The 20,527-nt window shown below is 45.0% G+C and overlaps 1 protein-coding gene across 1 annotated transcript; it reads left to right on the top strand.

Moving 5' to 3' along the window:
* The first annotated feature begins 213 nt into the window (after positions 1 to 213).
* Positions 214 to 18,259, top strand: chchd1 (coiled-coil-helix-coiled-coil-helix domain containing 1). Its single transcript, XM_034185551.1, has 3 exons — positions 214 to 399; positions 9,802 to 9,920; positions 18,032 to 18,259. The coding sequence occupies exons 1-3, from the start codon at positions 261 to 263 to the stop codon at positions 18,140 to 18,142; spliced, it is 369 nt and encodes a 122-aa protein (XP_034041442.1). The 5' UTR covers positions 214 to 260; the 3' UTR covers positions 18,143 to 18,259.
* Positions 18,260 to 20,527: the final 2,268 nt, after the last annotated feature.

Raw genomic sequence — 20,527 nt, 5'->3', positions numbered from 1 at the left:
GTTAACTTGGTGTTAAGTCAGAACAAGAAGCTGCACTGAAAAAGATCAATCTGGGACAAAGAGACACATTCTGTGTGTTGTTGCTCTAACGAGAGCAGCACGCTGAGCAGGTTGAGAAAGTCCGGTCCTCTGAGCAGGGGAGGCTTCCATTAATGCTCCACATCCAATCAGTTGGTGGCGGTAATGCACCGTGTCAGTTTGCAAACCGTCAATAAAATCGACAGAAGAAGAAGAAGGTCACGTGGTGCTGAAGCGGAGGAATGGCGGCGCAGGAAGGTCTGGCCATCCAGGAGAAGGTCAGCCGGCTGCTGAACCGAGAGAAACGAAAACCAATTCTCAAACCCACAAGACCGCTGGTCCTGAAGGATCGCGTGGGCAACCACCGACGCACCAAAGCAGGTCAGACTCACAGACAGCAGCTGTTTCCAATGCGTCAGCTGCGCCGCCATGTTGTGAAGGTACACTGAGTTTATTCTGTGCAGTCATTTATTTGCCCAGTTCTGGATCACCTTTTTTAAAGTCCCGCTATACGGAGCCATAATGCAACTGAATGGCCTTTATTGTGTATTGTTGTATTGGGTATTCGGATGTTATCTAGCTGAAGAAGTCTGGGTGGGGTAGCCCTTCTACTTAAAGTGTGAAGCCACATTATGTGTGGTGCAAATATTTGCCGGAAATGGATCACTTTGCCCGGTTCTGGATCACGACACTCTCAGTAATAAACTGACTCGGTCACGACACAACTGTCTCAGTAATAAAAAAGATGAATTCTTCTTGCTTGTGGAGATGGACAAGCCAGATTTTATCTGCCTAAATGAGATCCTTCCTAAATATTCATCGGATGCTCTGATCTCTGAGATTGACTTCAAAATCCAAGGCTATACTATGTACTGCGCTGAAGTCATGAGACATGGCACCATAAATTACACAAGAAATCATATCCCTACCAAGCACATTTACTGTTCAGCCCTGGTTGACACGGTCATAACCAGTACAGTCCTTGACAACAAAACAGTCGTATTATGCAATACATATCGTAGCCCATCCTCAGATGTTAATTATGACAACATTCTTATGGAACAAATCAGTTATCTGTGCAATGGACCACAGGTGCTTTGTGGAGACTTTAACCTGCCTGACATCGACTGGATAAGCCAATCCAGTTCAAGTACCTCTTCAAGCAGGTTCATCAATTGTTTCCAAGACAACTACCTAACTCAGTTAGTGACAGAATGTACCCGTTCAAGAGAAGGTCAGAGAGAATCCCTACTCGACCTTATACTGACTGACAACCCCAGCCTCATAAGTGAAGTACAGTACCAGCCACCGCTCGGGAAAAGTGATCACATTACCTTGTTGTATCACCTCAAGTACGCAAGTAACAGTAAAAGCTCGGACAGAAAAAAACTAGACTTTTATAGAGCCAACTATGATGATATGTGAAGTGACCTGGAAACCTGCGACTGGGACTCCTTTCTAAAGGGTCTAAATGTTGAGGATTCTTGGAATAAGTTTGAGAGCATTTTGCAAGCAGTCACCCAAAAGTATGTACCTTTGGCTAAGTTTGGAAAGTCAAGAAAGAAGTGGATGACCACAGAAGCAATAAATGCTATCAAAGAGAAACACCAAGCCCATAAAAAGTATAGAAAGAACAAGACTATAGAAAACCTTGAAAGTTACCGATTGGCCAGAAATAAAGCTACCAAGATGATACGGGAGGCCAGATCAAATCACGAACGGAGAATAGCTGACAATATAAAAGACAACCCAAAGAGTTTTGGGGGTATGTGAAGTCTCAGCTCAGCAAGGACAGTGGCATACCCACGTTAACACGCAAAGACGGAACTTCTGCCATTAACCCTGAAGAAAAGGCCAAATTTCTCAACTCTTTTTTTTTTTCTCAAGCGTGTTCACACAAGAAAGTTTAGAAGATATCCCAAAGGCAAGAACACCGGCGCTTGAATCTTTCCTCACCACAGTCAGCTTTACTGAGCAGGCCATCTGTGATGAAATCAAAGCTATAAAAAGTGGGAGTTCCACAGGGCCTGACAGTATCCATCCACGAATCCTAAAAGAAACCAGTAGACAGATTGCCAAGCCACTAGCCAAAATCTTCACCAAGTCCATGGATGCAGATCTAGTCCCTTCCCGGTGGAAAGAGGCCACGGTAGTCCAGATTTTCAAGAAGGTGAAGCGTTCAGACCCTAGCAACTATAGACCTGTGAGCCTGACAAGTGTATGCGGTAAGCTGATGGAAAGAATTGTGAGAAAACACATCCTGCACCACATCGACAGTAACAAACTGTTTACCCCAAGTCAACATGGATTCCAGAGTGGAAGGTTGTGCTGCACCCAACTTCTTACTGTGACTGAGCAATGGGCAGACCTCTTAGACAAGCGCACGCCTTTTGATTGTGTATATCTTGACTTTCAAAAGGTGTTTGATGCAGTACCTCACCAACGTTTATTAGAAAAGTTACAAGCATTTGGTATCAGAAAAAACTTCATGACTAGATGAAATCGTTTCTGCTAGGAAGAAAACAAAGGGTCAGAGTGGATGACACATTATTGGACTGGGCCAACGTCACCAGTGGTATACCACAAGGGTCGGTACTAGGCCCAACGCTATTTCTGATCTTCATAAATGATTTACCAGACACAGTTAAGTCTGCAACAGCTCTATTTGCTGATGACAGCAAGATCTTCGCGCCAGTTAAAGAACAAGCCGACATTGACTCCCTACAAGAAGCCTTGAACAGCCTGTACTCATGGTCATGCAAATGGCAGTTGCCATTTAACTTGTCAAAATGCAAAGTGATCCATTATGGCCGTTCAGACCCAAAAGCTTCTTACTCAGTTGGTGGTACCGTGATATCATCTGTTAGTGAAGAAAAGGACCTCGGTGTCTTGTTTGATGACACATTGACTTTCAGTGCCCACCACGATGCTGCAGTGGCTAAATCAAATGCAAGGCTGGGACTAATCAAGCGTTCAATCTACGACCTTTAAGCAACTATACAAATCTCTAGTGAGGCCTATAGTTGAGTACTGCACAGTTGTTACCCACCCTGTGTACAGGCGAGATGAGGACAGGAATGAAAAATACAGAGACGTGCAATGAAGTTAGTTAAGGACCTGAAAACTCTGCCTTACACTGAACGTCTGCAAACACTTCACTTACCCACGCTAAAGTACAGGCGCAGAAGAGCTGACATTCTACAAGTGTATAGGATTCTTAATGGGATTGATTACCTTGAAGTGTCCCAGTTCTTCTCACTACAGACATCAGGCAGAACACGCTCTAATGGGTTCAAGATTTTCAAGCAACATTGCCAGACTAAACTTAGAGGCAACAGTTTTAGCCAGAGAGTAGTGGATCCATGGAATGCCCTGCCCACCGAAATTGTGACAGCTCCATCTTTGAACCATCTTAAATCGTCTCTCGAGTGGCACTGGAACCGTGACTCGGACAAATGGACAGTTTAGTGATAATATATAATTCTATACACTAAGACAGGTACTGGGTTTAATGAAATGGAGGATAACCAGTCAGTGACTGACAATCCTGACACTAAGTAAGTACAGTAAGACACTCTGTGTCACTTTGGGTTCATTCCTGGCATCTTGCTGGAGCCCTTCTAATGCAGAATGATACACACTGTGCCCGAGAATGTGTTTTGGACATACAAGTGATATAAATTATACTTATTAAATGAGAAATTACTTAGTTTCGCAAGGCACTGTTATACATTTTACAAGCAAAAAATGAAGTGTTTTAAATGTGTGGAGGTGAGATTTCTCCTGAATTAAAAAGTAAAAGCCCCCACATTCATGCGCATTCATGATTAATAGAGATCGTCACTTTCACACTTGCACGAATGAGTGAGTCAGAAAAGGCACGCACACCACGGAGACCAGGAAGTTTTGATTCCTCTGCTGATCACAAGGATGACTGGATCCGGTCGAGCTTGTGGTCGTTTGTAGACAAAACATCAATCTTTCCATCGGTACCAAGTATTAGCTTATTCGCACTGATTACGAGAAAGGGCGGTGCAAAAACTACAGCAGTGATCCGGAACTGGGCAAGTGACTGTACAAGATACAGATATAACATACATTAAAATACTTGGATAACAACAAAGTGAAAAACACGTATTTCCAGTTTCCATTGTGAATGAAAAAACGCACGCAGTTTTTCTGTAGTTAAAAAAAACTGCCTAAATGTTTTTTTTTTTCTTACCCACAAAAATGAAAAGGAAAAAAGAAAAACAACCTAGAACAGACATCTACTGTAACAATATCACATAAACTGTGATAACATCAGATTGTCTTATAATTACTTAAACACACTCGATAACGACTCCAGGAGTCGCTGTCAGCAGGAGACAAACCTGAGCAGACCAGGAGTAAGTTTACCCGATATGAATGTTGGAACTGATTCAGACTCATTGCACAAAATACAGAGAGTACAGTCACTTGCCCAGTTCCGGATCACTGCTGTAGTTTTTGCGCCGCCGTTTCTCATAATCAGTGTGAATAAGCTAATACTTGGTACCAATGGAAAGATTGATGTTTTGTCTACAAACGACCACAAGCTCGACCGGATCCAGCCGTCCTTGTGATCAGCAGAAGAATCAAAACATCCCGGTGTCTGTGGTGTGCACGCTTTTTCTCACTGACTCATTCCTGCAAGTTTTAAAGTAAGTAGCAAAGGTGAGTTAGCAATTCTGTGTTTTTGGTTCTAGAGTGGGAAAATACTTACTTACTTGGGTAGAAAATGTTAGTGTGTTATGTCTTGCTGTTTAATTGCTGCACACATTTATCTCAGACGTGAAAATTTGCCAGTTGTGGATCACTGAAGCAGCAGCCTTGTGTCTGTACTTGTGAGCCGTGTGGACTTTGGGGGTCATCTGAACATCACGAATGGGCATGAATGTGGGGGCTTTTACTTTTTAATTCGGGAGAAATCTCACCTCCACACTTTTAAAACCCTGCTTTCCGCTCCATCTCTAACAATATAAGGTGCGAAATAATAGCAAGTTGGGGCATCTTGTTCTATCCTGACCCACTTCACTGAGTTAAAAGCTTAGTGGGAGACGTCAAAATCCAAGAATGTTTATCACCACAGATTTTATTTTATTTCAAAACTAAGTAAATTACAGTAGATGTCTGTTCTAGGTTTTTCTTTTTTCCTTTTCATTTTTGTGGGTAAGAAAAAAAAAAAAACATGTAGGCAGTTTTTTTTTTTTTAACTACAGAAAAACTGCGTGCGTTTTTTGATTCACAATAGAAACTGGAAATACGTGTTTTTCACTTTGTTGTTATCCAAGTATTTTAATGTATGTTATATCTGTATCTTGTACAGTCACTTGCCCAGTTCCGGATCACTGCTGTAGTTTTTGCACCGCCCTTTCTCGTAATCAGTGCGAATAAGCTAATATTTGGTACCAATGGAAAGATTGTTTTGTCTACAAACGACCACAAGCTCGACCGGATCCAGTCATCCTTGTGATCAGCAGAGGAATCAAAACTTCCCGGTCTCCGTGGTGTGCGTGCGTTTTCTGACTCACTCATTCGTGCAAGTGTGAAAGTGACGATCTCTATTAATCACGAATGCGCATGAATGTGGGGGCTTTTACTTTTTAATTCAGGAGAAATCTCACCTCCACACATTTAAAACACTTCATTTTTTGCTTGTAAAACGTATAACGGTGCCTTTCAAAACTAAGTAAATTCTCATTTAATAAGTATAATTTATATCACTTTATGTTCAAAACACATTCTCGGGCACAGTGTGTATCATTCTGCATTAGAAGGGCTCCAGCAAGATGCCAGGAATGAACCCAAAGTGACACAGAGTGTTGTGATCCAGAACCGGGCAAAGTGATCCATTTCCGGCAAATATTTGCACCACACATAATGTGGCTTCACACTTTAAGTAGAAGGGCTACACCACCCAGACTTCTTCAGGTGGCGAGGGGGGTGAGGCACAGGCGCGGTTGATGAGGAGGGTGAGGCACAGGCGCGGGTGGCGAGGGGGGTGAGGCACAGGCGCGGGTGGCGAGGGGGGTGAGGCACAGGCGCGGGTGGCGAGGGGGGTGAGGCACAGGCGCGGGTGGCGAGGGGGGTGAGGCACAGGCGAGGGGGGTGAGGCACAGGCGCGGGTGGCGAGGGGGGTGAGGCACAGGCGCGGGTGGCGAGGGGGGTGAGGCACAGGCGCGGGCTGTGAGGGTGGTGAGGCACAGGCGCGGGCTGTGAGGGTGGTGAGGCACAGGCGCGGGCTGTGAGGGTGGTGAGGCACAGGCGCGGGCTGTGAGGGTGGTGAGGCACAGGCGCGGGCTGTGAGGGTGGTGAGGGTGAGGCACAGGTGCGGGGTGGCGAGGGGGGTGAGGCACAGGCGAGGGTGGTGAGGCACAGGCGCATACGGTGAGGAGGGTGAGGCACAGGCGCGGGCTGTGAGGGTGGTGAGGCACAGGCGCGGGCTGTGAGGGTGGTGAGGCGCGGGCTGTGAGGGTGAGGCACAGGCGCGGGCGGTGAGGCACAGAGAAGTCAACAGACGGCCGAAAACACAACCAACTCGTGTCTGTGCCACTGCTGAGTTTTTTAACAGCAGTGATCCAGAACCGGGCAAAGTGATCCATTTCCGGCAAATATTTGCACCACACATAATGTGGCTTCACACTTTAAGTAGAAGGGCTACACCACCCAGACTTCTTCAGCTAGATAACATCCGAATACCCAATACACAATAAAGGACATTCAGTTGCATTATGGCTCCGTATAGCGGGACTTTAAAAAAGGTGATCCGGAACTGGGCAACTGACTGTATTATTCACTGGATGCAAATGTCACCACTGGATAAATTGTGCACCGTAGTCTCTTTTGAGGGCAGGAGCTAAAGGGTTAAAATATGATGCAGTACTTCTACAACCAGGAAACACGGCACTTTCTCTTAGTTTTTGAGCAAATTAAATGCAAACAAAGTGAAAATGCAAACAAAGTGAGGATGCTGTAGAAAGCAGACGTGTGTTGTGGTTTGTTTATGACCCGAAGCTCAAACATGTCGAGGCGGTTTTGCAGGCGAGAGAACACAGCCGCTCTGGTTAGCTGTGTAGGCTAACACTTACCGACACGATGTCTCGTGTCTGTCTCGTCTTCCCTTCTCCACTGACAACTGAAAAACATCTGCACATTTCACGACCGCTACGGTGACTGTAGCTCAAACAAAACAGCACACCATCTTTCTGTGTGAAGTGGTGTGTGTGTGTGTGTGTGTTGCACAGTGGCAGCCTGTCCCTGGAAGTGGTCAAATCCTGTGATACCACGCAGGGGTTCAAACGAGACTGTGCTGCCCCATTGATCCCAACACCAGCAGCTGTAAATGTCTGAATGTGCTCCGTGTCCCTGCTCCCTAACCTAGGTTTGGGTACTCAGGCTGTCAGAGTCAGACTCTGTCTCACTTGGTCCTGGATGTTGGTCTGATATTGGCTCAGCTTCAGGCTTGTCTGTGGTGGAGTGTTTGCCACACAAGACCAAATGTGACCTGGGCTCCAACGCCCTCCGTCTCCCCTTTGCTTGTTGACTGACTGAGCCTCATATTACGGTGTTAAAGTTATCTTTGCTGTCTTGTCCAGGTTATGTGAGGTGCAGAATACTTTTCAGCATGATGACATTTTTTCCTTGCAACAACTCGCTTTTGCAACAGACTGATTTGTTTTCACTGTGACTTCCGGTTGCTATGCACTTTCTGAAATTAAAAACCATGTATGATGTTGTGGAGCCCCGTCACTGAAATTGTGTTTAAGTCCCCGCCAATATGTGAAAATATCAAAGTGGCCGTCAGTGCAGTAATTTCTTTACCAAAGAGTCCTGAACAGGCCCCGATCTGATTCTGAGGGGTGTTTTGTTATTGGACCTCTGTTCTGGTGGTGGATGGTCCGTAACAAACACCATTTTTGTGCACGTGTGTTCATAAGTACACTTGGTACCAAAGCACCCAGGTCAAAGGTCAATGATTGATTTTGTAATTATCATCAGTCATGTGACAGCGTGTTTTGGACACTCAGGGGGAAGAAAGGGGCGGCGCTGTCATATGGCGGGGTGAGCCACCAAACGGACCTGGAAAGTGTAAGTGTGTGGTGAGGGTGGTGAGGCGCGGGCAGTGAGGGTGGCGAGGGTGGTGAGGGTGAGGCACAGGCGCGGGCTGTGAGGGTGGTGAGGGCTGTGAGGAGGGTGGTGAGGGTGAGGCACAGGCGCGGGCTGTGAGGGTGGTGAGGGCTGTGAGGAGGGTGGTGAGGGTGAGGCACAGGCGCGGGCTGTGTGGGTGGTGAGGGCTGTGAGGAGGGTGGTGAGGGTGAGGCACAGGCGCGGGCTGTGAGGGTGGTGAGGGCTGTGAGGAGGGTGGTGAGGGTGAGGCACAGGCGCGGGCTGTGAGGAGGGTGGTGAGGGCTGTGAGGAGGGTGGTGAGGGTGAGGCACAGGCGCGGGCTGTGAGGAGGGTGGTGAGGGCTGTGAGGAGGGTGGTGAGGCACAGGCGCGGGCTGTGAGGAGGGTGGTGAGGGCTGTGAGGAGGGTGGTGAGGCACAGGCGCGGGCTGTGAGGAGGGTGGTGAGGGCTGTGAGGAGGGTGGTGAGGCACAGGCGCGGGCTGTGAGGAGGGTGGTGAGGGCTGTGAGGAGGGTGGTGAGGCACAGGCGCGGGCTGTGAGGAGGGTGGTGAGGGCTGTGAGGAGGGTGGTGAGGCACAGGCGCGGGCTGTGAGGAGGGTGGTGAGGGCTGTGAGGAGGGTGGTGAGGCACAGGCGCGGGCTGTGAGGAGGGTGGTGAGGGCTGTGAGGAGGGTGGTGAGGCACAGGCGCGGGCTGTGAGGAGGGTGGTGAGGGCTGTGAGGAGGGTGGTGAGGCACAGGCGCGGGCTGTGAGGAGGGTGGTGAGGCACAGGCGCGGGCTGTGAGGGTGGTGAGGGTGGTGAAGCACAGGCGCGTGCGGTGAGGAGGGTGGTGAGGCACAGGCGCGGGCTGTGAGGAGGGTGGTGAGGCACAGGCGCGGGCTGTGAGGAGGGTGGTGAGGCACAGGCGCGGGCTGTGAGGAGGGTGGTGAGGCACAGGCGCGGGCTGTGAGGGTGGTGAGGGTGGTGAAGCACAGGCGCGTGCGGTGAGGAGGGTGAGGCACAGGCGCGGGCTGTGAGGGTGGTGAGGGTGGTGAAGCACAGGCGCGTGCGGTGAGGAGGGTGAGGCACAGGCGCGGGCTGTGAGGGTGGTGAGGGTGGTGAAGCACAGGCGCGTGCGGTGAGGAGGGTGAGGCACAGGCGCGGGCGGTGAGGGTGGTGAAGCACAGGCGCGTGCGGTGAGGAGGGTGAGGCACAGGCGCGGGCGGTGAGGGTGGTGAAGCACAGGCGCGTGCGGTGAGGAGGGTGAGGCACAGGCGCGGGCGATGAGGGTGGTGAGGGTGAGGCACAGGCGCGGGCGGTGAGGCACAGAGAAGTCAACAGACGGCCGAAAACACAACCGACTCATGTCTGTGCCACTGCTGAGTTTTTTAACAGCAGTTTATAAATGAGTTGGTACATTTGTAACATGGACTCAAATGGTTTCTGCATAATTTGTTTGTTTGTTTTAGTCTTTGTGCAGTCCATCAACGTCCTCAGTGGGTTATTGCGTCTGCCCCCAGGTCGCCATCATGGTGAAAAGTTTCTGAACCTGCTCCTTTTCTTCAGGACTAAGTGAAATGAAAGCGATACACAGTGGAACACTTGAAGTCAACCCTTATGTGCTGCTATCTGACCAGAATGTCTTCTTGGTCCTTAGAGGTTGTCTGTGTCACGGAGATGACCGCCATGATGGCCTGTTGGAAGCAGAATGGTTTCGTGGAGGCGATGTGCACCAGTGAGATGAAGGCTTTCCACACCTGTGTTCAACAAGCCAGGGTAAGTTCACAGACACGGGAAGACCTCCGTCAGTGACTATCTCACACACAGAGTCTGATGCTGCACGGTCAGCCTGTGTGCAGCAGGCAGCTCTCAACAACAAGGAGACGAGTGAGGGAAGCCACCAAGACCACCGCTGTGGCTGTGACCAGAGAAACATCATAGTGCTGTAAGTGAGGTTATGTCCTCATTCAGAGGTCCAGGGAGAGAGGATTTCCTCCAGTCACGTTCTGGAACATGACAACATGTACAACACTTGTGTCTGTATGTCAACTAAAACTGATTATGAATTAAAATAAAGTACAATTCAATATTATTTCAGCAATGTTTATTATTAATTGTCACATTGAGCTGGAGGGTGTTGTAATAATAAAGTAAATGCTCTTTTCTTATTTATGTCAAACTTTGCATTAAAAAATCAGAGCTATTGAAAAAGGCATCTAAAAAGGCATCTTTGCTCAATTATTTATATACAGTTTAGCATCTAAATAAATGTTTGAGTGATTTTTTTTTTTGGGGGGGGGGGATTCTGCAAGATAAATCATGTTGAATTCTTAGATTGGTTATTTTCTGGTTGCTCCAAAGATTTGTACTTTTTCTCGCAGTAACGCTTCATATTGCTGCTTTTAATTCAAGCCACGTTCCCGGAGCACGTGAGGCAGACTGGTTCTGACCTCCCCTGTGGGAGGTGCTATGATCGGCAGTCTGTCCATTCTGGATGAAAAGCTCTGTTGTCTCTGTTTGTCTCATTTTCTGTCTGTCTCCTCCTTGGACGTCTGTGTCTGTGTGTCTGCTGCTGTCTGCACAGCTTTGTTCTGAATAATTGATTTGATTGGCTGATGCGTTATGATGCAGTCGACTGGTCTGTGCGTTTCCTGTGGACATAAATTGACTAACGTAAAGACAAAGAGAAAAGTTGCACAGTTAAAATAAGACCACCATAAATGCAGGAAAGTTGTGCACCTTCAAATAGAAATAGGGTCCAGACCCAGACTGGAGTCGGCCCCTTGGTGATGGGAGTCGTAAATGGTTTTTGTGAATGTTGTTACCAGGGTTCGAGCTAGGACCATTTTAGTGCTGGGTAAATTATGTGATAACAGCTCATAGCTTCAGGTGGCCGCGGGCCCCTGAAGCTGTACGGTTTTGTACCACTAAAACATTATTGGCAAGCCTTATTTTAACTAATTTTGGGTGGTTTTAGACCAGGGGTTACCAACCCTGTCCCTGCATGTTTTCTAATGCTCCCTGATCCACTCCCAGGCAGTTAACTCTGTCAGGTGTGCTTAGCCAATCAACAGCTGGAAGACACCACTTTATAAGAAAAAGGAAAAAAAAAGAGGTGTGACTTGAGGAGGTTGACGTAGAAAACATACAGGGCAGGAGCTCTCCAGGAACAGAGCCCCCACTTGTAATGGCAAGTTTAGGATATTGGACTCAAGTTTATATGTTTTCAAAATCTGAACTTCATTAATTCTTCATTAATTGTGAGTTGAAATGAAGGTTATCTTTAAGGTGGGTTAACTGATATTCCGGTGAATTAACTCACATTTTCAAGGCAGCTGGTGAATTTCAGTTTTTACAGTGTACCAGCACTTTAGTGTTAATCAAGTAGCAGCCGCACAGGGAGGGGATGGAAGCGTGGCCTCAGGTCCCAGGTCTGTATCCAGACGCTCAGTCGATGGTACTCCTAAAAGGGAGGGTGGGGGAAAGTTAAATAAAACTGATATAGGTTTTCCCATAGCCTACCTAAGCCTGCGTCTCCCTGATGCAGGGATGAGAATTTTCCGTGGATCCGCAGATATCCCCAGAGTTTTTCTGGGTTTCTGGGCCATTTCTAAGATCAGTGTAAATCCACAGAGAAAAATTTTGAATGGGTGGTGCAGTGCGGGTCATCCATGCATGTTAAATCTTTCCTCATATGCATGGGAACCATAATAGCGCTGCCGAAAGTGCAAGCTAAAACACACAACGTCATTGGTTACTTTTTCTACAACAGCTACCTTTCAACCAATTAGAATCGCTGTAAGATTGAAAGTCACTGAAAGTACTCGGACGTGGACATTTTTTAGTTTATGCAAGTTTGAGCTGTCGAGCTGCATCTTTAACATGGACAAAAGTACAGAGAGAGAGGACGAAGTCTGAGTTAAAGACATCGACAGTGGTGTTATTTAAAAAAAAAAAAAAAAAAAAAAAGGTTTAAGTGGACATGTTTGGAGCGGGACGTGGACAAAGGCAAGACTTGATGAATTCGTCCGCAAGGTTGAGCTCCCCGGTGAAGCCCCTGCACACTATGCACACTAATTAATATTAAACGGACTAATCTGCACGGGTCCAGAGAGGCCCAAAGTCCACAGCACTGTACCACTCAGCGACTGAGTGTCCAGTGCTCAGGTGCGTGTCCAATAATTTATGCAATTAAAATGTTTACAATCACTGAAATGTTTAAGTGTGGTTCAGTTATTTATACTGTGCACATAGTGAAGTGCAATTCAGTGCTGCAAAACCAGCGATTGTGTACAGATTTTTGTCAAAATTTGTTTCCATGTTCTGTTGATTTCATCATATAAAACCACTAACTTAAAAAAAAATATACAACCCCAATTCCAATGAAGTTGGGACATTGTGTGAAATGTAAATAAAAACAGAATACAATGATTTTCAAATCCTCTTCAACCTATATTCAATTGAACACACCACAAAGACAAGATATTTAATGTTCAAACTGATAAACTTTATTGTTTTGAAATGGATGCCTGCAACACGTTTCAAAAATGCTGGGACAGTGGTATGTTTACCACTGTTACATCACCTTACCTTCTAACAACACTCAAGAAGCGTTTGGGAACCGAGGACACTAATTGTTGAAGCTTTGTAGGTGGAATTCTCTCAAGATTCAAGATTCATTTATTAATGACCACACAACAAGTTGGTGGAATTTGTTTCCAGTACAGCATGACATGCTCAGCCATTCACAAGCAAAGATGGGGCGAGGATCACCACTTTGTGAACAACTGCATGAAAAAAATAGTCCAACAGTTTAAGAACAATGGTTCTCAATGTTCAATTGCAAGGAATTTAGGGATTCCACCATCTACAGTCCATAATATAATCAGAAGATTCAGAGAATTTGGGGAACTTTCTGCACGTAAGCAGCAAGGCCGAAAACCAACATTGAATGCCCGTGACCTTTGATCCCTCAGGCAGCACTGCATTAAAAGCCGACATCAATGTGTAAAGGATCTCACTGTGTGGGCTCAGGAAGACTTCAGAAAACCATTGTCAGTTAACACAGTTCGTCACTACATCTACAAGTGCAAGTTAAAACTCCATTCAAACCATGCAAAGTGAAAGCCAAACATCAACAACATCCAGAAACACCGCCGCCTTCTCTGGGCCTGAGCTCATTTGAAATGGACAGACGCAAAGTGGAAAAGTGTGCTGTGGTGAGTCTGAGTCCACATTTCAAATTGTTTTTGGAAATCATGGACGTTGTGTCCTCTGGACAAAAGAGGAAAAAGACCATCCAGATTGTTACCAGTACAAAGTTCAAAAGCCAGCATCTGTGATGGTATGGGGGTGTGTTAGTGCCCATGGCATGGACAACTTACACATCTGTGATGGCACCATCAATGCTGAAAGGTACATCCAGGTTTTGGAGCAACACATGCTGCCATCCAAGCAACGTCTTTTTCAGGGACGTCCCTGCTTATTTCAGCAAGACAATGCCAAGACACATTCTGCACGTGTTACAACAGCGTGGCTTCATAGTAAAAGAGTGCGGGTACTAGACTGGCCTGCCTGCAGTCCAGACCTGTCGCCCATTGAAAATGTGTGGCGCATTATGAAGCACAAAATACGACAACGGAGACCCCGGACTGTTGAACAACTGAAGTCGTACATCAAGCAAGAATGGGAAAGAATTCCACCTACAAAGCTTCAACAATTAGTGTCCTCAGTTCCCAAACGCTTATTGAGTGTTGTTAGAAGGAAAGGTGATGTAACACAGTGGTAAACATACCACTGTCCCAGCTTTTTAGAAACGTGTTGCAGGCATCCATTTCAAAATAAAAGTTTATCAGTTTGAACATTAAATATTTTGTCTTTGTGGTGGATTCAATTGAATATAGGTTGAAGAGGATTTGAAAATCATTGTATTCTGTTTTTATTTACATTTTACACAACGTCCCAACTTCACTGGAATTGGGTGTGTGTGTGTGTGTGTGTGTGTGTGTGTATTTTATCGCTTTATTTTGACACGAAATGTGCTTTTTCTGAAAACATGACCTGTGTGGAGAACAAAACAAATGAATCCTCCTTCTTCTTCTTTTGTGTTGTATAAGGGCAGCCGCCATCCTTATTGTTGCAGTCCTGCCACCTGCTGCATCAGTGCTTTATAGCAGGACTAAATGATGAGTCCAGTGTCTTTCAAGTATTTTTAAAGCCAACACTTCCCACTCTGACTTGACCTTTTGGCTAAAATACTTCCAACAGAAACTTCTTTCAGGCCTTACAATTGATTTCCTTCAGTTTGTGCTCTATATCTTTTGCCTGTGTGCTGAAATCAGCCTGCATCAATTTCATTTTTATTGTTTATTTTGGTGAATTTCATAGACTGCGGTACAGCTGGTGCTCAGTCTGTGTGCTTTTTAATGATACTATGCTGTTTGTGCCTGTGGGGTTTTTCCTGCAAACTCACAGGGTGTGATTTAGGAATTTATGGGGCAATAATTTGTAAGTATACATTTTACATGTACATATTAATAAAGTCACTTTTATACCACAAATGTTGTTTTGGTAGGTTTTAATCTCTAAATGATTTACACATACTTGCATGAAGTTCCAGTATATATCAGAGCTCATCGCAGGTTAAGGAAAGACACTTAAAGAATAGTTTTGACCAGTTCAGTGATATCTGTCCATTGCTATGGCATTTATAGTATGGTCCAACTCGGACAGCTTTTGGGTTTCTGCTGTCTTCCTTCCAGTCTGCTGCATCATTTTTGGTGTGAGATTTTAACCTTTTCTATTTCACCAGGCACCATAGTACTGTGACTTTAACAGTAAAAGTCTTGGCTGTGTTATTTTCTTGTGAAGGACATTCAGGAAGGACAGAACTCTGGGCTGTTGATTCTTATGTTAGTGTAGCAGATAAGTAAAAATACACTTCAGTTAGTGATGCAAGCACCAATTTTTACACAGGTGCTCACTACAACCCTCTCAAAAAAAAAAAGTCCAGTTGTTCACGCACAATTTCAAGATGGCCGACATTTTCCAAGATGGCTGCCATTTTCACCCATATCTGAAGATTTGAGTATACTCCAGAGATAAAAAAAAAATATATATATATACACGATATATATATCGTGTATATATATATCAATTATCATTTTGTTGTGTTTTTCTTGGTAATAGAATTATTAAGGATTATCACCAAAGTTTCAGCTACAAAATGGCCGCAATGAAAACTGAACTGCAGCAGACTTGGAGGAATGGCATCATCGATGCACCCTTCGCCAAAGGTACCATCAAACCTGGATTTTTGATCTAAAATCTCCTTCCTCAGTATCTTTGCTGCTTTAGCAAAAACAAGTGCATCTGAGAAGTCAGATGCTTGAGAGAGAGCTAAGGCTACATCCTTCTCCAAGGCTCGTAGCCACGTGCCATCTTGCTGTTTGTGTGCTTCTAGCTCTGGAATTTCTGCCAGCAACTTATCCTTTAACCTTGGTGCATTAACAATTGGTGAAACAATTCCAAATTGTTCAAGACACTACTTGCATGTAGTGGTGAAGTCTGCAAGAGGTCTTGTGGTAGGACCATAACTTGAGCTTTCAATGATGTGATTCAGCAGCTCTGATACAACCAGTGGAAAAACATCTTGTTCCTCATCACCAGATTGCTCCTTTTCAAGATTTCTAAGGTGGGACCTCTCTATTGTAGAGACCAGTGAGGCTCCCACGATGGCACTTCAGCTCTTGTGCAGTTGCATCACCTGCACTTAGTATTGCCAGAAGCTTACCACCGTTCAGTGTGGTGGCACACTCATGTAGTCTTCTGTTGAGATTCAATGTCATGACTTGTCAAAGATCATATTCAGGTGCCTTCCTCTCACAGAAAATGCATGCTTCATTGTCATGACTTGTTCGGGGCAGCTTAGCTTGATTTTCTGGTGGATCACCAACTTTAGTTGTAGATCTCCGCTTTCTGACACGATCAAGTTTTGCATTGCTAAACATGACTCTGCAGCTTGTGATATTTTGCCATGTTTTCTCGCAGTGTTGCCTCTATGCCAGGGGTGGCCAAGTTCGGTCCTCGAGAGCCACCTTCCTGACACTCTTAGTTGTCTCCCTGCTCCAACACACCTGAATCCAATGAAAGACTCGTTAGCAGACTTTTAATGAGTCTTTCATTGGATTCAGGTGTGTTAGAGCAGGGAGACAACTAAGAGTGTCAGGAAGGTGGCTCTCGAGGACCGAACTTGGCCACCCCTGCTCTATGCCATTGCCTTCATCCAGCCTTGCTGGGTCAAAGGTAATTGGCATTTTACCAGTTTCACTGAACAATGGCACATTGGTTGAAATCATTGCATACCCATCCTGTTCTTGATTGTGAAATAGTGTGGCTGAGGGTAGAAGTAAGACCTTCATTTTTCTTGTCTTGACAAAGACAACATTTGCTTCAGTCAGTCTTCTTGCTTTGGATCACATTTGCCATTATGAGCTCTTGACAAAGGCCGAGGAGCTATCCTTTTACCACCTTTGTCAAATATGCACATTGATGTATGGGATACAACTAGGTTCAGTTAGCCTACACCTAGCCCAATCATTCATCCAATGTCATTTATGTCCCGTGTGATCTGTGCACCATCTGGTTAAGTACATGGGTAACCCATGTATAGCCCCACTCGCCCTTGGCTTGGCTCCCCCGTGCTGGCACACCCTGTCTGTTCAGGCGCGGGGCAGTTAGACAGCATTTGTGACACTACTGTAAACTAAACTACACTACAACTATGACTGTTCTACCCTCTTGAAGTTAGTAATACTAAGTATGCCATTAGTAAAGCAAGAACAGCTGACAGTGAACACCATGCTGAGTTGCACAGCAGTGAAGTCGCCAGTGTGCCCTGGTTGTGCATTGACTTCCACTTTTTTATATATATATATATATATATAAACAATTTAACGATTTTTATTGCAAAGAACATTCTATTAAAGAAAAAGTTGCTCCTTATCGACAGTTGAATCATAAAGTACAATAAAAGCTTTCTGACCGCTATTTTGGCTGCCATATTTGTTTCTACACATAAATATATATATATGTTATATATATAATATTCATACAATATTATATAGATATGAAGCCCATTTTTGCTCTTTGATTGTAAATGAAGCATGTCCAAGTGGAAAAAAATATTTCAAACACAAGCATAGGTGCCTATGGGAATGCTGACTGGCAGACGTCTTGAAAAACAGCCGCCATTTTGAATTTGTGAGTGGACAATCGGGGTTTTTTTTTTTTAAAGAGTGGACTATAGAGAATCTGCAGCCGGTCTGCTCTGTCAGCCTGATCCCATCAAATCTCAGAAGCTAAGCAGTGCAGGATCTGGTTAGTACTTGGATGGGAGACCTCTTTGGAATACCAGCGGCTGTGTGTGTTTCTCTGGGTAACACTGGAGTTGCATCAGGAAGAGCATCCGGCGTAAAACTTGTGCCAATTACAGATGCGGATCTGGCTGTATCCACTGTGTTGACCCCGAACAAAACAGGGAGCAGCCGAATGAACAACGACTATAGAGAATCTGTGTACCATATTATATGTTTGCATCATTAACTGAAGTCTTCTCGTTAAAAAATGAATTTATCTGCTGCACTTTGTACTTTGTGAAAATGTCAGAGGCCTGATGGTTTTTGCATCGCTGCCCCGTCGATCACGATTGAGAAAACACTGAAATTAATAGTAAAAAATAAAATAAAAGGTCATGTCTTCTCTCTGGTGCTGTCTCCTCCTGGTGATGCTCCGTAGGACTGGTGAGAGTTCCGAGTTCAAACCGGGGCCCGGTTGATGTCTCCTTGTAACCTTTGAAAGCTTAACAAAGAATTTGTTTTGGTCTGCAGGCTGCCAAGAAGGCAGAGATGCAGCAGAGCAGCACACACGGAGGACATCTGTCCCAAAAAGAAGCCACAACTCTGCTGAAGAGGTTCCCCAACCTGACCACTGAGATCTGACATCCACGCCGAGAGTCCACATCCTCAAACGGGTCACGTTTGAGAAGAGGCTGGAGGGGGAAGTTCAGCACAGGGATTTTTGCTTTTATGCTTTTTTTTTTTTTTTTTTTTTTTCCTCTCTCTCTCCCTGTTTTTGTTGTCTATATTTTTGTTTTATTGCTGTTGTAAACTAGTTGTTTAAAAAGTACAAATAAAGCCCTGGAGACTGTCTTCTTGGTGGACTGTTGCACTGGAGGCAGGGCGTTGACGTTTTTCACACTGATATCTCTGCTTTGAGATGAATTGTCAAAGCTTCACAAAAAGCAGCTGCTTGTTTTTTATTTGTTAAATTTTTCTTTCTGCCAAACACATTCATATTACTGTTTCCCTCAGATACGAAAGGCCTCCATGGTGGTCGCAGACTGAACGGTCCCCACTAAAAATCGATCCGCCCTTGCCTTCACTGCGCATGCGTCATTAGCTGCGGTTCACCAATTATCACATCGTTTCCGCTTCAAACTCCCTCCTTTCATCATCTGTCTCAGCCACAGATATGAAGTTAGTAGGATTTTAAAAAGGAATAGTTTGCACCATGGGTCATGCTTAGTTATGTTACAGGGTAACACATCACATATCATAGAATCCAATGGACATCAACATTGTTTGACTTTTACTTTGGAGACCAAACATTCAACACAGTCAAAACTATTCCATTTATTAATCCTATTAGCTCAACCAATAATTTGCACCACATTTTGTCAAAATTGAAGCAACTTTACCTTTTGACCCCTTGTTTTGAAACAAGGTTCAGTCAGATCGGCACACAGAAATGATCACACAGACTGCATTTTGCTAGAACAAACAGGCGTATGTTTATTCCCCACAAAAGCAGTTACATCAAACACAAGTGGTTGCAGCGCATAAAATATCTCTTTCTCTCTTACCGTGACGCCTTTAAGGTGGAGAGCCAACACCTTCGGCAGAGTGCGCTTGTCAACCGGCTGGGCGTTCGGACGCAACCCGCAGCAAACTCTGTTAATTGCTGAATTTCCGTAGATTGTTCCAATGCGCATTTGAAACGCTCCAGGGAAAGACTCCATGGGGAATGCAATACATCCCATTGTACCGAAGTCAGCCGACTTGATACAGAATAATTAGTCAAACGATACGTCCGATCACCCCAATGCCATAAATGCACATTGTTCAGGCAGCCAGTATACGGAACCGAAGGTACCTGTGAATTATTTTTCATTGTTGCAACACACAGAGCATGTGGGCCGATCTGCCACAACATTTCTCTTGGTGTTTCCCTAGTCCAGTCACAAAGTACAACCTCTGAGTCGGTTAGACATGGATTAGCATATCCAGTTTGCAGCACACAGGCCATACCCTTATCCGTTATATCACACAGTTAAGTATCAAAAGTTATATTGGTTTTTGGTTCTAACCACTCTCCATCCATATGCAAGAACCAATAACCATTAGTTGTTATCACAGGTAATACTTGATATTTACAAACAACCTTTGGTTGTATTACATTGTACTGGGTCCAATGCCCAGTACATACCGTTTTATTACATCGTGTAAATTCCGGATGCGGTTTTAACCATAAGGTATTGTTTATATTCCAAATCATCCTCCAATCATAATAGTTCCCTGTTGTAACTATACGCTGAAATCTTTCTCTTTGAGCTTCTGCATGAATAGTTTGTACTGCACATACTGTCCAATTTCCTATATGGGATAGATTTTTCAATGAATTGTATGTTTCATTCCATAACTTCAATTGCCATTGAAAATTCTTCTGCCATAAATCAGCGTTTTGTACTTGTCCCACCAGTGCTGTTGGTAACCACTCTCCTATCTGATGTAATACCTGAGAAGAATACTGACCTGTGTTTGACAACATGGTTCTGGTCACTTCATTATCAACTGTATTTGATACGCCTAGGACAGTTCCGGTTCCTCCTAATAAAGTGTCATACCACGCTCTTCGGCGCCTTTTGCAAGTTGGAATATTTGGAAAGGTAACTTGCCAATATACCTTTGTCTTCACTGTTGCTTGTGCCAAATAGGTGCAGGTATCAATTAAAGGTGCAACCTGGGTTTGTGTTGCCTTAGCCTCTGTTGGTAGTACCCACAGCATGTACAGGAATGATCTCCTCCCTTTAATTAAGGAGGAGTATGACCCAGCAACCGACACCTCCAATTCCGGGACTTCCACTGGTTGCCATGGCGGCGCCCACCTCCTGTGGTTCTTGATCACCCGATCAGCAACTCCCACCAGGGCATCAAGCCTAGACAACACAAGGGTAACTACGGGTAGAATGACGACGATTAGTCTTCTCTTACATAACACTTTGATACAGGCACATTTACCCATTTTTCTTCACTCTGATAGAGTAT

Source organism: Thalassophryne amazonica, chromosome 13 (genome assembly GCF_902500255.1).
Source record: "Thalassophryne amazonica chromosome 13, fThaAma1.1, whole genome shotgun sequence".
Taxonomy (NCBI): domain Eukaryota; kingdom Metazoa; phylum Chordata; class Actinopteri; order Batrachoidiformes; family Batrachoididae; genus Thalassophryne; species Thalassophryne amazonica.
This window is presented reverse-complemented; position numbering and strand designations above follow the sequence as displayed.

Bases quoted from the DNA above. Each gene is read 5' to 3' on its own strand.
- chchd1 (XM_034185551.1), top strand. From the start codon at position 261: ATGGCGGCGCAGGAAGGTCTGGCCATCCAGGAGAAGGTCAGCCGGCTG. The intron at 400-9,801 runs GTCAGACTCACA...CTTGGTCCTTAG, and splicing joins CCACCGACGCACCAAAGCAG to AGGTTGTCTGTGTCACGGAG. The intron at 9,921-18,031 runs GTAAGTTCACAG...TTTGGTCTGCAG, and splicing joins CCTGTGTTCAACAAGCCAGG to GCTGCCAAGAAGGCAGAGAT.